Source organism: Alligator sinensis, unplaced genomic scaffold (genome assembly GCF_000455745.1).
Source record: "Alligator sinensis unplaced genomic scaffold, ASM45574v1 scaffold28_1, whole genome shotgun sequence".
Lineage (NCBI taxonomy): Eukaryota > Metazoa > Chordata > Crocodylia > Alligatoridae > Alligator > Alligator sinensis.
Genome location: NW_005842133.1, coordinates 522,910 through 537,873, shown reverse-complemented (window position 1 = coordinate 537,873; position 14,964 = coordinate 522,910). Strand labels below are relative to the sequence as shown.

At 39.9% G+C, this 14,964-nt stretch overlaps 1 protein-coding gene across 5 annotated transcripts in view; it reads left to right on the top strand.

Moving 5' to 3' along the window:
* FGFR2 (fibroblast growth factor receptor 2) overlaps positions 1-14,964 on the top strand; it is a 100,313-nt gene that overhangs the window by 63,242 nt on the left and 22,107 nt on the right. For 2 of the 5 annotated variants that reach the window (XM_006025109.3, XM_006025112.3), the window contains exons 7-8: positions 58-205; positions 4,198-4,400. In XM_006025109.3, the coding sequence (XP_006025171.1) occupies positions 58-205; positions 4,198-4,400 (351 nt within the window). Of the gene's footprint in view, positions 1-57; positions 206-1,753; positions 1,899-4,197; positions 4,401-14,964 lie in introns of all 5 variants that reach the window. The other 3 variants (XM_025205887.1, XM_006025110.3, XM_006025111.3) reach the window with 3 other exon arrangements.

Genomic DNA, 14,964 nt, shown 5'->3' with positions numbered 1-14,964 from the left:
TAATGTCCATATCGGGCAACAGTTACATTGTTCTCCTATGTTATTGGTCTATTCTAGCGTTCGGGGATAAATAGTTCCAATGCTGAAGTGCTGACACTGTACAATGTGACAGAGGCGGACGCTGGAGAATATATTTGTAAGGTCTCCAATTATATAGGGGAGGCCAACCAGTCTGCCTGGCTCACTGTTCTACCAAATACAAAAGGTAACAATGTTTTTTAAAGCAAGCTGGATGTAGAAGCTGAAAAAAATGGTGCTTTGGGAGACTGCAGGCAGCTTGTAGGATAACTCTTTGGTCTTGGTGTATTTATAATCCTTTTCTGGTGATGCAACTGGTATTCCACCAGCAGCCATGGAAAAATTCCCACAATATTCTGTCTGTGCTACGAGCAATGGTTTCCAAAGTCAATCTTTACTCTCTTGTACTTGATGTCTGTGTCTCTGTTTGTGTTCAGGTGTGTTGTCACTGTTTTCTTTATAACAGGGAACTTATTTTATAAGGCAGTTAAGGTCCAATTTTAGCTCTGGCAGATGTATACTGAGACACAAGATGGCACTTGTGATGCTTCTGCATTACAGGCACATAAGCTCCATGTGATCCATGCACACCGTTTAAAACAATTAAAATTAAAATGAAGGCTTGCAGTTTACAAGGTTTACACTTTACAACTGAAATGACTGAAACTATTGAATTTGCTCATTCTCTCATAATTTATTTAACCTTTATTTCAATTTAATTTAAAAGTTTATTTTCAAATAATTTCTCTAGCTCTGTGACCCAGCCACCCCGTGTTAAATATCTGTTTCTCAATTAATTCTATATGTAAATAATTGTCTAATAGACTATACAACAGGCAATTCATGACACCAATGAGTTCAGTTAACTGCAAACTTTCAAAACTCATGAGTCGGACAACAAACAAATCATAAAATTGGAAATTTTGCACAAATATATACAGACAAGGCAACCTTGTCTGCCTCTGTCCTTAGACCAACACGGCTACAACCTACACACACAAATATATATGCATATATTTTTGCCCTTGGGAATTTTGAACATTTTGGAATGTCTAGCCTTTTCCTATAACCCCAAAGCGTCAGAACCACCATTATTATGATGATGATGATGATGATGAAGAATAAGAATATTGCCATTGTCATTATTACATAGGTCCAGCACCTAGGTCTTTAAGAAAAAAATTGCTAGACCCCTGCTAAATATTGCTAATATTGTGGCACAATAACCACTCTTTAAGTTTAACACAGTAGATACTTAGAGTTCAAAGCTCTAGTCATTTAGGGTAGTGAATAAGCTGTGCATCAGAGGGCAGAATTTGGCTCTTAGGTTTCACGTTCTCAGTGTTTCTAAGAAATTCTTCTCTCTCAAACAGGTCCCTGTATGTGAGTGATCCTGGATACTGTCCTATTTTGTTTTCTTTGCATTTTTCTTTCAACACACTTTAAAAAAAAAAAAGAAAGCAAAGTTTTGTGGGTTAATTTTTCCATGTTGTCTGATTGCATGCATATCTAGGTGGTGAGTTTAGGTTCTGGTGAAGGGTGTTGATTACTCTCTGAGGTGAGCTGGGTGCTGTTGGTTGACATCTTTTGGATGAGGGATTTGTGGATGGGAAAGGAGCTTTGGATCTGCGCACCACTGATTTTTACAAAGTGCAAAGCCCTGTGGCTCCCTGGCCCTGTCCACAAGAGTCCTCTCAATGTCTAGCTTTTTCTCTTGCTTCCCTTTTTTTTCTAGGCTGCCGGTGTTAACACCACGGACAAAGAGATTGAGGTTCTCTATATACGGAATGTAACTTTTGAGGATGCTGGGGAGTATACATGCTTGGCGGGTAATTCTATTGGGATATCCTTTCACACTGCATGGTTGACAGTTTTGCCAGGTATACACTGCTCTCTTTCAAGTGGTTTTTCTCCTTCTTTTCCTTTGTTGATTGCTGCAGAATTAGCACCGCTTCTGTCTCAGAAATGGAATTTTAACATCCTCAAAATTTTAGGATGATGATTAGTTGTAAAGGAAGCTGGGAATGTTTGACAAAATGGCACTTAGCCTATAGCTAAAAAAATGCGAAGGGCAAGCGGTGCCATTATTAAGCTTAATTTAAATATTCTTAAAACCATCAAGTGTTCATCAGCCAGGTGAAGTAAATGTGTTTCCTTACCGCTAAAGCGAGATACTAAAGCAAGACAAATTTTATCATAACCAACTTTTCCCGTCAGAGGAAATTTCAAATTACTTTGGGAAGTTTGGATCCAATCTGGCCATTATAATTTTTCATCAAAATATTTAAGCTGTCTAATGGGCTTGGGCCTCACTTTTGCTGATAGCCCAAGTCCTTCGTGCAAATCATTGGCCTGATTTTTAAAGCTGGCAGAGTGTACACAGAAGCAGTGCAATATGTACCTTGGGAATCGGCTCTGTGAATCTTTGTGTTGCATGTTATAAAAGAATAAATAGTTGATTTTCTTTTACTGCAAAGCATGCCCTGCCATGCTAGGGTTGATGTTGTTTCTAACCTTAGGAGAAACACACATCAATGCGCTTTATTGCCTGAAAATTGTCAGCTGTTGGAAAATGTAACCTTAGTTTATTTCTGCACTAGTCAAGCTTTCTTGTGTATAAATTAGCTATATTGCAACTGCCTTGATATTTCCTTTGAGAAAACTTGAACAATCTGTGGTTTGCTGGGTCATCGTGTACTACAGCATTAATTAATTCTTAAGCCTCACAAAAGGTATAGTACCTGCATGTGCATTTTACATAATTGTATTGATTGTTGAGGTTTGTGCAACACGAGTGAAATGTTCTCAATATTTATAGGCCAATTCTCCTTTATTATGAAAACGTATTGGGCAAAACAGTGCCATTACAGTCCTCTCTGCTTTCCCTGTGAAAGAGGTCTGCATGGTTCATTCATCACCAAGCAGTCAGACCGTACTTTATACACAGCTTGCCCCTGCTAGCAGTGTTTGCATTTTGTGTGCTTCACCAGCATCTTTTTAACCAATTTGCTTGAATGGAATATTACATTAGCTGAAATGTAGTGTAAGATCATTGAACATGCACTGGTTGTAGAGTGACCACTGATTGCTATGGAATGCTGTTTATCTGGGGGTGGGGGATGATTTCCAAATAAAGGATTAGGTAAAGATGAATTAAAAATATCTGCATGTGTAATTGTCTTGATGTTAATTTCAGAATGATTCAGCAGTTAATTTTATGCCCTCTACCAAATGTAACTGTAATCTTAGTGACCAGTTAGCATGAATGAGGTTACTGCAAAAAGTGCACTGTTAGTATGAAAACTATTAGACCTGACAGAAGGAGAATGATTAAAATATACTTAATGTACATTGAGTATTTCAGGCTTTGTCTGATGTTAGCCTCTTCAGAGTAGTTTAAGGTTGTAGTTAGGCACTCAGCTTAAATTGAAATTAAACAGCAGCTGGGCAGCCAGATCCCTTAAACTCTTGAAAATCCCAGCCTGAGTTTAGATACATAATGAAGGACTGATCTGTCTTGCATTCCTTCTATACTGCAAGGTCCCTGTGGAAATTTTGGATGCACAAGCACTGTGGGCTCATGCCCAAACTTCATCCTGTTTAGGAGTTTTATAAGTCTCTTTCTCTCTCTCTCTCTCTTTTTAAAGGCTAACTAATTGAATGAGGGTTTTGTTTTTAGATATGTGTTCAGGTGCTTAACAGAGACACATACAATGCTCGTGAAAATGATTTTGATTTGAGCCTGTCATTTGCTGCTCTCCAGACATTGGCTTAAATATTTATTCATCTGGAGTGAATTATGTACCCATTTTTTCCTTTTCTCAGAGCTTGACTTAAATGCAGAACTGACAGATGAACCTAGATACTCAGTTTTAATTTTTAGCGCTTTAACTCATTTTCTTTAATTATAAATTAGCATGACTTTGACTTTGTGTGTGTATCTACACACACAGTTCAAAACTGACATGAAGCAGCGATCTGGAAAGAGGGACCTGTGTTCTGATTTGTGAGAGCAATAAATCCTTTGGAAATGCACAGCATTCTGTATTTCACGAAGTCACTGCAAGGTCTCTTTATCCTCTTGTAATATCATATTGCTCCAATTAAGGTACTGAAGTATGCTAATGCTGTGTGCTGACTCTGTGGCATGATTGTTCCTCCTCCGAACCTGCAATCTAGCTCCTGAGAAAGAAAAAGAAAACCCGACATCCCCAGACTACCTGGAAATAGCCATTTACTGCATAGGGGTCTTCTTAATTGTCTGCATGGTGCTAACAGTCATCCTGTGTCGTATGAAGAACACCACCAAGAAGCCTGACTTCAGTAGCCAGCCTGCTGTTCACAAGCTGACAAAGCGCATTCCTCTCCGCAGACAGGTAACAGAAAGTAGATAAAGAGTTTAAAAACCTTTTTTCAGAAACGATTGGCCGGCAAGTCATTTTTATAAGATCAGAGTTTAAATGTAGATTTAAACAGGCAGAAAACCATTTTTTTAGACCATTCTTAGAGCCTGGTGCTCTAGGAAGCCAGAATGTGGAGGGCTGCATGCTACAATGAGTGCAGTTTCAAAGCACACAGAAAGCAGGAGGGGATAGGGGGATAGAGGAGAAATGTTTTTATATTAGCTAGCAAGTACACCCCTTTATATTAGCAGTCATTTACAGTTATTTAGGGTCTGATCCCAATGCTTGTTTGAAGTCATTAGTAAATTTCCTATAGACTTAAAAGGGCTTTGGAATAGTCCCTATATTTAATTATATTTATAATGTTTCTAAGGTAACTATCATTATAGTAACCAGATACAGAGGAGATACAAATATAGGTACCAGATACAGAGGAGGAATTTTTAGGAAGAATTTTCTAGGACCAAGAAGGTGGGAGGACAGGGGAATTTTTGTACATCTTAACGTTAACCAATCAGAGTGTAAGAATTTTTAAAGATCTTAATCAAGCAGAAATAGGTGAGAGACTAAATACATGTTCAAAGGTAATTGGATTATGCTGTATTTACAACCTGGCTTTAGGACAAAAGTAAATACCAAATTTGAAACATACGTGTGTAAAAAAAATACACAAAGCATTTTTTTGCAGCTCTAAAAGGCAAACTTTGACTCATCACTGGCAGTAAATGTCTCTGTGGAGGGCAGTGCCATGATCAACAATCCAGTTGAGCAAGTAATAGGCCTTTGGCATGGGCTTAGGCCATCACTTGCCAAATCAGCCCATATCTTCTCTTGAAAGACTTGTTTCTTTTGTAGTTACATTTTTATAGTTTGAGTTTCTTGCTATATGTTTTCAGAAGAGATGAGCTAAAGCTTATCCAGGCTTCCAATACCTTAGAATTCAGGTATGTTTTGATTTGAGAGTCGGGTTCAGCTTGCTATTAAAATAGAGACCATCTTCAAAACTTGGGTTCAGATTCTTGTGTCCAAGGCTGAAGGGGATTTGGATTTAATTCAGGTTGTTTAAAAGTTCCTGTTTTCAGGTATGAAAAAGTTCCTGTTTCACCAGAATTTCTGTAGGTTTTCTGTATGCCTTCTCTTCAGAATGTCATGCAATTCGTAATGATGTATAATGACTCTTCAGTCTTGCTAAGCCTCTAAAAGTTTAGATGCATGTTCATAGAAAACGTACCAAACCTCAAGACATTCCAGGCCTCATTCTCGTACTCGACCCTGGAACGTCTTGAGGTTTGGTATATTTTCCTGGAATTATAGTTCCTTTGGTTTAGGGATACACTGGGAAGCAACTTTTACTGCTGTACTTTAGCCACTTGCTTGTGAAAACAGGAAATGTGGTATTTCATGGAACTTAAAGGCTGGGGAAAAATGAGAACTTTTTCCAAATCTTAAAAAAAAGGTTTGGTTTGTCAGACTGGCAGACAAGGTTATTTGTGTAAATGTGGTATCCTTTTGTTTAGTTTGTCAACTCTTGTACTCTCTTTGCCAGTCACTTATTCCATTTGTAGACAATGCTTGCATTTAAGTATAAATTAGTAGAAGGAGGGAGAGAAAGCTTGGTGTGAATCCCTAAGCTCTCCCAGTTAAGGCTGTAGAACGTTTATCGGTCTCCCAGAAAGCTATGTCATGTCGCAGCTTTGTATAGCCAGGTATTAAAAAATCTACGTCGATAGCTTTTGACAAAGAATGCCTTTCAAATGCAGCCCACTTAGGCATAGGAGGAGATACATATCAGCTTCTAAGATAAAAGACATTTATTGGACTGTGACCTGAATGAAAAGCACATAATGACCTGAAGAGATGTTGATGACAGAGAAATGCCTGAAGAATCCTTTGCATGCCTTCATTGTCACAAGTCTTATGCCTTATTCCAAGCCCCCTTTTTTTAGTGATGGAAAATGATTTTTTTAGATTGGTGGGCTGTTAGGTATCTTCTACTTTTGTGTGACCTCCAGTGCCAGCAACTGACCTCAGCTGAAGTATTTGTTATAGAATTATGCAATGTGGCACTCCTTCAAAGCCATTGTTTCAAAAGAAGGACAAAAATTATTTTATGACGAGCTTTTCAAGCTAGTTTTTGTGTTTCCTAGATAGCCTATGTAGAGATGGCATTTTAATTTTAGAAGTAGGAATATTTTTATTTTTTAAAAACAATGCATACGAAAAGGGGAGCCCTGTGAGTTAACCCCAGGACGGCAATTCCATTACTCTCAGTTCTTCTGAGCATTCTCCGATTAACAACTCTCTCCTGTTGTTTTGATGTTTGAAAACATGTCTCCTAAGTGGGCTAAGGAAAGCTATATTCGCATTTTGATGATCCCACTAATTGTTCGTATTAAATTACAAAGGCAGGAGGAGACTAGCAGGCCCAGCAAACTCACCTTCCTGCAGCCAAGGCTGCTTAAGTTTTCAGTTCACCCTACGGTCACTCCCTATCTCTGCAGTAACTGTTTAGTTTAGAGATGGGGCTGGCTTTCAGAATTGTTGCCACAAATCAGGAGGGGGGAAAAAAAGGGGGAGAAGCAACAGAGGGTGTTTTGTTTCAGGGGCATGTGTTTCTGGAATAGTCAAACAGATCTTTTCTGTTGGGACATCAGATTTACTTTTGCTTCAGCTTATTTGTATTTGAGAGTTTTTTGGGTTTTTTTTAATCTTGCAAAGATTTGGCAGTAAAGCTACATTTATCTGTTCCCTTAAATAAAAGGTGAGGAACGCAGAACATTTCTCTTTGCCTTTGTGCTCTGCTGTGTGGGCAGGGGGTGAGGAGAATGATTAAATTGTGGCGAGGACAGAGGCCAGGAAAGATGATCAGGTGACAGTGGAAGTGGTTGTGACAGGCTGATCGTGTTAATCAGATACTCTTGATGGGTCGTGGGCTCGGGTCACCTACTATCTTTGATTAGGATTTCGGTGAAATGAGGACAGACGTATGTGAATTCTTAATATTATTTTTAAAATTCTGAGCTAACGGGTCAGATTCCTAAAGGGCTGACTTAAGCATGACTACAAAACTGGAATGAGAAGAAGGACTCTTAGGGCTGTGAATGGCATCTTCCCTAGGTGAGGTTTCTGCTGAGTTGGTTTGGATTGTGATTCGCAATTCAAACTAAATAGCAGAAAATTTCCACTAAACTTTACCCTGTAGGAATCTTTTCCCTGCCAGAATTCAGTTCTTTCTACATTCCAGAGAAGCTACAGGACATCAACAGTCTTTGACTCTTCCTCCTCCTCTTCTCTCCCCAAATAAAGTGACCAGCTTTCAGGGGAGAAAAGCTGGTGGTCTGTCCCTGATGCTCCATAGACCTCTGGGACTAAAAGGAGTTCACACCACTTTTGGCTATAGTTACTGTAGTTACCAAAGTGCGATGCTGAGGACAGGGGAGTTAGCAGTGATAAGCATTCCCATTGCCTGGAAAGGTAGAGCTACTTAGCTAGTCTGGGTGCCAGGACTCAAGAACATGTAACACAGCTGCTGGTTTAAGTAGCAGCTTGTGGCTCATGGCTACCTCAAAGCAAATATAATGGTGTTACCACCACTCCAGGCAGCTGCTTGGAGTCCCTGGGCACATTGAGATGTGGACTGAAATTCAGGCCTGTCCCTGGATATTTGGGATGATACCAACAACTTTTAAGCTCCTTGGGTTCTGGTACCTGCTTTGCAAACACAAGAGCTAGGAACAGATGTTGCATTTGTCCCTGGACAAGTTGCGCCTGTGTTTGCCCAGGAAAAAAAAAAAAAGCCCAACATTGGCATAAGCACACAGTGTCCTTCTCACCAGGATTTAGTGCAGGGGTGGGCAAAATGCAGCCCAGGGGCTGGATGCGGCCCACCAGGCCATTCTATCCGGCCTGCGGGGCCCCTAAAAAATGTAGAAAATTAATATTTATCTGCCCTGGGCTGCCTGTCATGAGGCCCTCGATGCCTTGCCAAAACTCAGTAAGCAGCCCTCTGCCCAAAATAATTGCCCGCCCCTGATTTAGTGAGTGGCTGAATGCAGTGCCACTTGATTCGGTGGTGCAATCCTGGCATGACTGTTCAGATCCATCTTACAATGACCTGGAACAGACTCTTAGTAGTTCTTATCCCATGAACCTTTTTAGGATTTATCCCGAGGCAGTGGATGATGATGTTTGAATGATTGCACTTTGTCCTAGGATAAGATGTTTTTTCCCAGGACAAATGCACTGCCTGTTTGTAGCCAAACTGTCTCTGGGCCTAGTACTGCAAACAGCTACTCCTTCTTGGTTAATGAAGTATGGTGTCCACTAATGTTAACTTGATTCTGTGAGGGACTAACTGTTTATGGGCAGGAGATGCAATGTTTGAAGCATTGTGACACCTGTCATAGCATATGCTGAAGATAACCAGATCACAGAAGAGGGGAACCAATGGTAAGAAGTCAAATAGCAGTTGTTACGTTTGTTTTCCAGAATGTTTTTATTAAAAAATTATATTGTTAAGATAGATGGTGCTGTATGTTAGTGCCCGGTACTTTAAGATCCTGTGTCTTATGACTTGCCAGTTACAGATGTATGCCATTATGACCAGACTTTTTTATTCCAAGTCAGACTCCTAGTTTATATATTAAGACACATTTTCAATTCCCCTCAGTGTGGATGAAGGGAGTGCATTCTATACAGAGCTATATTTTAAATGCACATAAATTAATTTTATGAGACTGTCCAGTGATTTAGAAGCAGAGTGTTGAATCTAAAACTCATTTGTTAAAAATATTGGCTGATTTAAGGCGAGGCTGAGTTCATCAAATGAAGGAATATTATTGAGCAAGGTTCTGGCATCTGACTAACTTGGGAAAACATTTCATTTTTTAAAAGGAGTGAACAATAGTCTAAGATTGGGAACAGTCTTAGTATTCCATTGTTTTCCATGAAGCATTTCTTAATTGTAAGAACCTAGGTCTTCACAAACACTGACACGCACAGCTCTGGACAAGATATGGCCCTCGGTGGTTTTACTTTAATATATACTTTAAAAATAAAAGTGTATTTCTTCTCTCTATCTTAATGTGTCCCTTGGCAGAAAAAGCTACTTTGTTTAGTAATGTTGTTCAGGTTTGTGTTGTGTTGTTTCCTTGAGCAGCATCTGTCTTTCTGAAAGCTGTACAGCAGTTCAGTTTTGGCGTATGCCTTGAATGCCGTACAAGAAACCCTTGCTTTGACTTAATTTAGTTTGTATTTGCTTGGGTGCAGTTATTCCAATGGAAAGTGCTACCAGGGTTTCTGTCAACAGCTGATATCATTACTTACTTAATAATTATATATGTATACATGGAACTGCAAATTAACTTTTATAGAAAGTCTTCAAGGAGATAGAAAAATGATAGGAAATCAGTGTGTGGCTGCTAAAACCTCACAGCTTGAGTGCCAGAACTGACAGCTCTAGGCTTCAGGATACGGTAGAAATCATAAACAAAGGAAAATACCCCTTCATAATCAATTACTGAAAATTACATGCTGTTCTGCAGCTGATTTAGCCACACTGGATCTGAAGTTTCCATTGATGATTTATGTTTTAAATGTTACGCTGCTCAAGATGACTTTGCAAACAGCACATAATGCATTTCCTTTGAACTGATTAAATCCAGTGTGTTCAACCCAAAGGTCATTACTGAGTTAAAATGGTAGTTATAATAATTTGTTGATGTCTAGGAGTTGAGAGAGAGGCAGCATGGAGACTTCCTTTCTGTTTTAAACTTATGTTGAAGGCCAGCCCCAGAGCCTGGACAGACCTTTGAGAAGAGAGATGGAGTGAGAACAGTAACCATGGGTGCAGTCTCTTCCACATTATCCAGAGGAGCTGTGGGTAGAGTATATACTGCTCTGGCCATTTTGAGGAATTCCGAGTCGGGCAAAATTCTGCCTTGGGGTTCTGGTACAGCAGGGCTGGGCAATTATTTTGGGTGGAGGGCTGCTTACTTAGTTTTGGCAAGCCATTGAGAGCCGCATGATAGGCAGCTAGGGGCAGATAAATATTAATTTTCTAAATTTTTTAGGGGCCCCACGGGCCGTATAGAATGGCCTGGCGGGCCGCATCTGGCCCCTGAGCCGCACTTTGCCCACCCCTGTGCTACAGTGATGTACTCTGCACCTCTTAACATAGGGCTATGCCTTGAACACGCAGTCTAGTCCTTAATATGCTCTAACTTCACGTGTCTCAAATCATTGCATGATTTGCAACCCAATTTCTGAAATAAATGAGAACAGAGTTCTTCCCTCTGAATATTGGGGCACATCTTGGGCAAGTAGCCATTTCAGGGAAAAGGTTGCCCTGTGGGGATGTGGAGCAGTGCTGGAGTTTTAAAAAAAAAAAAAAAAAAAAAAAGGAAATACTAACAGATGATAAAAAGTGGATTACTGTGTACTCCTTAAAAATATTTGAGTAGATTAAAGCTTCGGTAGGCTGGGAGGATTCCCATGGTTCCAAAGTGCAGTCTCATGCCCATTGAGCAAAGATCTGAGGTTTGATTTATTTTTGTTACTACAAAAGAGAGAAATGGCCCTTTTACAACATGGTCTTCTTAGACCCTGGGCCAGCACAGCCTCTAGTCTTTTCTAGAGCAGGGCTTTTATAGCCCTTCAGCTCCTATAACTTCTCTCATTGCTCCAGTTAATCAATCAAGAATATATTCTCTGTGAGCACAGCCCATTCCTTTTCTTGTCACTAGTACTGAGGAGTCCCTCTGGGTTTCTCTCATTGTTTGCACCTGAGCCATTACACTTTAATTACATACAGAAGTTACAGTCAATCGCACAATTGCTGTATGGAGTAAACTTGCGAAATTATTTTAGAAGAGAAATTGGCTATTTTGACAGCATTGCTATTTTGACAGCCATTTAATTCTTCCATCCGTATACTGTTACAGTTTTGTGGTTTATTATAAGTTAGAGAGAAATAGAAGCAAATGATCACACATTTCTAAAGATAAAGATTTTAATGCTAAATTTACACCCTTATAAAAGTATCATCTGTGAGGACATTTCTCTGATGTGCATAAGGTATGACTGAACTAGGGGATTGCACTTTCACTGGGCAGTGCCATTTGAAAACAATGGCTGGCTTGACAAAGTGAATTGGTAGATCACTGTAAGCTTTTCTTGTAGGTCTAGAAATCACTACATTGAATACAAATATTTTTAGATGATAAAGTGGCTACAAAGATAAGCTAAAAGACTGTTTCCCAAATCTGGGAATGGTAACACTTGTATTTCTGTGAGTTGGGCATATTAACACATTTTGGGAGAGGACTAGAGTAATAAACTTTAGGGAGAAGGAAGGGTAGAAGGATGACAGATTAGGTAAGGAAGACATTTTAAGGCATAAATTCTTCATGGACAGGCATAAGAAGTAGATACCAGAAAGCCCTGGATGTGAGAATAGAAGGAAAATTAAAAGTCCTAGGTGTGGGAGGGAATGAAAGGAGATGAGAAAAGGAAGGGTAACTAGTAGATTGAGGACATGGCACTCACTACCTTTGTGCGGGTAATGGAAATCCTGTTATGAGATTTTTACGACGGACTGGTTGTGGCTGGAGCAGTAGGTGAGGTGCATGCTTTGAGAGAGCATTCAGAGCAGCTTGAAGTAGCCTGAGTTTGAGGGTCCAAGAGGCAAATTTAGGGGGATTGTAATGAAAAACAATTAGGGCCTTCTATAAGGGCCTTGGCAGTGCAGGTGGTGGATTCTGAACATGTATAGGAAATTCAGACAGAATTCTAGTAGTGGCGTCAGTGTGGGAGGATGGGGGCAATGCAGGTAATCGGGCATAAAACCTGAGGTGATAAGTTAGAGAAACATGGAACAGTGGAGTTACCATTTTGCTTGGACTAGTCTGTATGTTTCTGGTTATGTCCTCTGTTCCTTTTACGCAGTGCGATTTTAATGTGTGCTTGTTAAGCAGTGAAAATTAAGAAATAGGTAAGTAAAACTGGAACTCAAGTTCCTGTTCTGGTTCTTGCCCAGAATCATGCAGTAAATCAGTTTAAGTCATTCAAGTTCACAGTGCCTGTTTCTGTCTGTAAAATGGGGATAATATCTGGCTCACTACAGTGTTGTGAGAATTTTTTGTTTAATGTTTATTTGTTGCTTGGTAGACCCCTGTAACTGGTATTGACATCTCCTGATCATATCCCCAGTGGACAAGTTATTTATTACTCATTAGTGAACAGTGTTCCATGCATTCATATCCTCTAATAGGCTAGGGACAGACATTACACACAAACTGGTTTAAGTGATCAGAAACTGGTTTAAAACTGTAACAGAACAAACATGCATTACACATAAACCTGTTTGAAAATGGCTGAAACTGGTTTGAGATAAATCTGGTTGAATGTAGTATCAGACTTAACTGATTTGGGTCAAACTAGTTTATGCAATGTCTGTCCCAGACCCCTTGCTAGTTTAAGCTACATCAGACTCCCCCAGCATGCCGGCATGCTCTCTGGGCTGGGCGGGGCTCTCTGCTTCACAGCAGAGCTGGCCCCTCCCTCCCTGCTCCCTGGCTGCGGCTCTGGCAGAGACTGCAGGTACAGCAGAGTCTGCTGACTTGCCTGTGCCCCCCTCCCCACCATCTGCTGCTTCCCTTCCTCCTCTCTCCCACAGCACGGACTATAGCCAGCATTTTGGTATGCTAGCTGATGCTGTGTAAGGCAGATTGGACAGTGTCTGCTAAAGGCTTTTTGGAGCTAATCAACAGGTCATCTGGTAATGTCCCTCCATTCCTTCCTTTGGGAAAAGCTGTTTAAGAAGAGCTTGAACTAAGAGGCTTTGTTTTCTGATGGGGTGCTAAATGCTGATAACAGCTGATAAATGTTGTGGGGGAGGGGACCCCTTCCTAATCACAGCATCCTGCTGGGGCCTGGCCACATCCCCTCTCAGCTTAGCAATATGGAAGGGAAGGGAGGGCTACTCTAGCACCTCCTGGCTTCTAGCCTGAGCCACTACAGGCATGTGCTGGCATTTTTTCAGTCCAGAGGGGGATGTCTGTGCAGTTACAAAGTGATTTAGCCTAGCCAGATTAGACTAACCTGCAAAGATTGAATCAATTCAGGCTCAGGGTTTTGAATATCTGTCCATAGCCATAATGTGTAGTAACCTCAGTGAATTGAGGGGAAGAGGTTGGGAGTCTTTGAGCAGCTGTATTCACTTGCCCAGTATATCACTGATTCGGAAGCTGGACTTGACCAGTTACACTTATTTTTCTTTTGAAGATGAGCCTGCCAGTCCAGAGGAAAGCAATTTATCAATATCTTAATATTTTTAAAGCAGTCCACAGCACTTTTCTGTCCATCAGAATCTTTCTAGTTTTAGGTTTGGCCACTTCACACAGCACCCTGGGGCTACCTATCTGCTTCACATCATTAATTTGTGGATTTTCTCCTGAAAAAGACATTAAAAACCAAATAGAATTCCCCTGTAGGAGATCCTAACTCAGACCTAGAAATCTTTTCCCCGGTGTTTTAATCTTGTCTCATCAAAATCTGTCGTGAGAGTATCACTATCCGAGTCCACTTTAAAACCCCATTCTTGGAGGCTAAATAATCTTTCTGGGTATTGTTGATTTATATCATAATAGTGTGAGGAGATGCATTATTTGTAGCTTATTTTCATTTAATTATTTAACTGTATATGTAAAACTAATGAGAAATGATGTTTGGCCTACTGGTACTATACACAAATAACATTTTACACAGTCATGTGTGAATTTTGGGTTCAATAATGACTTCAGGCTCTTGTCCTCATGTGAAAAATATTGGATCTGTTAATCTTACTTCTACATCTACTGTCTGGCTGGTGGTGGAACCAAGCCATCTCAGTGTCCCTGCACTTCCTGCCAGAAGATACGACAACTGCTACCACTGGTAATATTGCACAATGGCTCCGTCCAGCCCTGGCAACAAGAAAGGGGGTTACCATGAAGACTGTCATCGCTTGGAGAGAAATGGTGGATTCAAAGCGTCTTACAACAACATGATTTAAAAACAGCAGGGTGTATGCGAAGGAAATAATGTTTGAAAGGTGGCATTATTTCTTAATGTTGTGCCCAAAGCATTTTTATCATACAAATGTAAACCATGACAGCCAGTGCCATTTTCTTGTTTAGTAGTTATCATTAAAGATTTCAAATGTTTAAACTTATGAAAACCTTTAATTCTGTATGTGTAGGCAGTAGAACTAGTTGGAACATAGAAACTTGATTTTGTTGGGAAACAGAGGGATAGGAATCAAGACTTTGAAATTGCTTCAATTTGGAAATGTTTGAAATGGAGCCATTTTAACTTTTTCATGAATTGCCTTCAATATTTTTTCCTGATTTATTTATTTTTTTTTTATGAGAACATTGTCAAAATGTTTGTTGATTTTTTTTCAGTGATTGAACAAGTTTTTTCAGTATACCAGCCATGTCGATAGCAATTTGATATTTTCAAAATGAATATAGTGATAATCAAAAAAACAGGCAAACATTTCTCT